Source organism: Ambystoma mexicanum, chromosome 3p (assembly GCF_040938575.1).
Source record: "Ambystoma mexicanum isolate Mex_15411 chromosome 3p, UKY_AmexF1_1, whole genome shotgun sequence".
In the NCBI taxonomy this organism is placed as follows: Eukaryota; Metazoa; Chordata; class Amphibia; order Caudata; family Ambystomatidae; genus Ambystoma; species Ambystoma mexicanum.
In genome coordinates, this window is record NC_090925.1 from 34,074,688 (window position 1) to 34,075,223 (window position 536).

A 536-nucleotide genomic window follows, 5' to 3' on the forward strand; every position below is an offset into this window, starting at 1 on the left:
CCTCCAGGGTGACTCCGGTGGCCCCGTGGTCTGCAATGGGCAACTCCAGGGCGTCGTCTCCTGGGGGAATGGATGTGCTATGAGGAATTACCCCGGCGTCTACACCAAGGTCTGCAATTACACCACCTGGATCAAGAACACCATGGCTGCCAATTAGGAGTGTGTGTCTGTGTAATGACCTTCTGGGACTCATGCCTGCGAGTCTGGGATGCTGTGGGGGGGGGGGGGGTAAATAAACTATGGAATTAAATATGATGTCACAATCTTGTGAGTTGTTCTTATTCAAATGTGTCTAGGAGATAGACAATCGTGCAAGCCCAACTAACTGCCACAGGATTACTAATGCATGTTTACGGAAGGCGCCAGACTAACCACAGAGGGCCAGGTTTCACATGGCATGTTGCCCTGCTCTGCAGATTTGCACAGTAACTATGCACAAAAGACATAGCAAGCAGCATCCACACAGTTGTCATCCTTTTTTTGTGTGGATGAAGTGAGCAGCAAATGTGTTGGAGATGAGCTCCAACAATCCTGTG

At 49.8% G+C, this 536-nt stretch overlaps 1 protein-coding gene across 1 annotated transcript in view; it reads left to right on the forward strand.

The window, feature by feature from the left end:
- LOC138579467 (trypsin-like) overlaps nt 1-213 on the forward strand; it is a 20,771-nt gene extending 20,558 nt beyond the window's left edge. Inside the window, exon 5 of the mRNA XM_069649801.1 lies at nt 8-213. Coding sequence (XP_069505902.1) covers nt 8-157 — 150 coding nt within the window. The 3' untranslated portion in view covers nt 158-213. The remainder of the gene's footprint in view (nt 1-7) is intronic.
- The last annotated feature ends 323 nt before the right edge of the window (nt 214-536 follow it).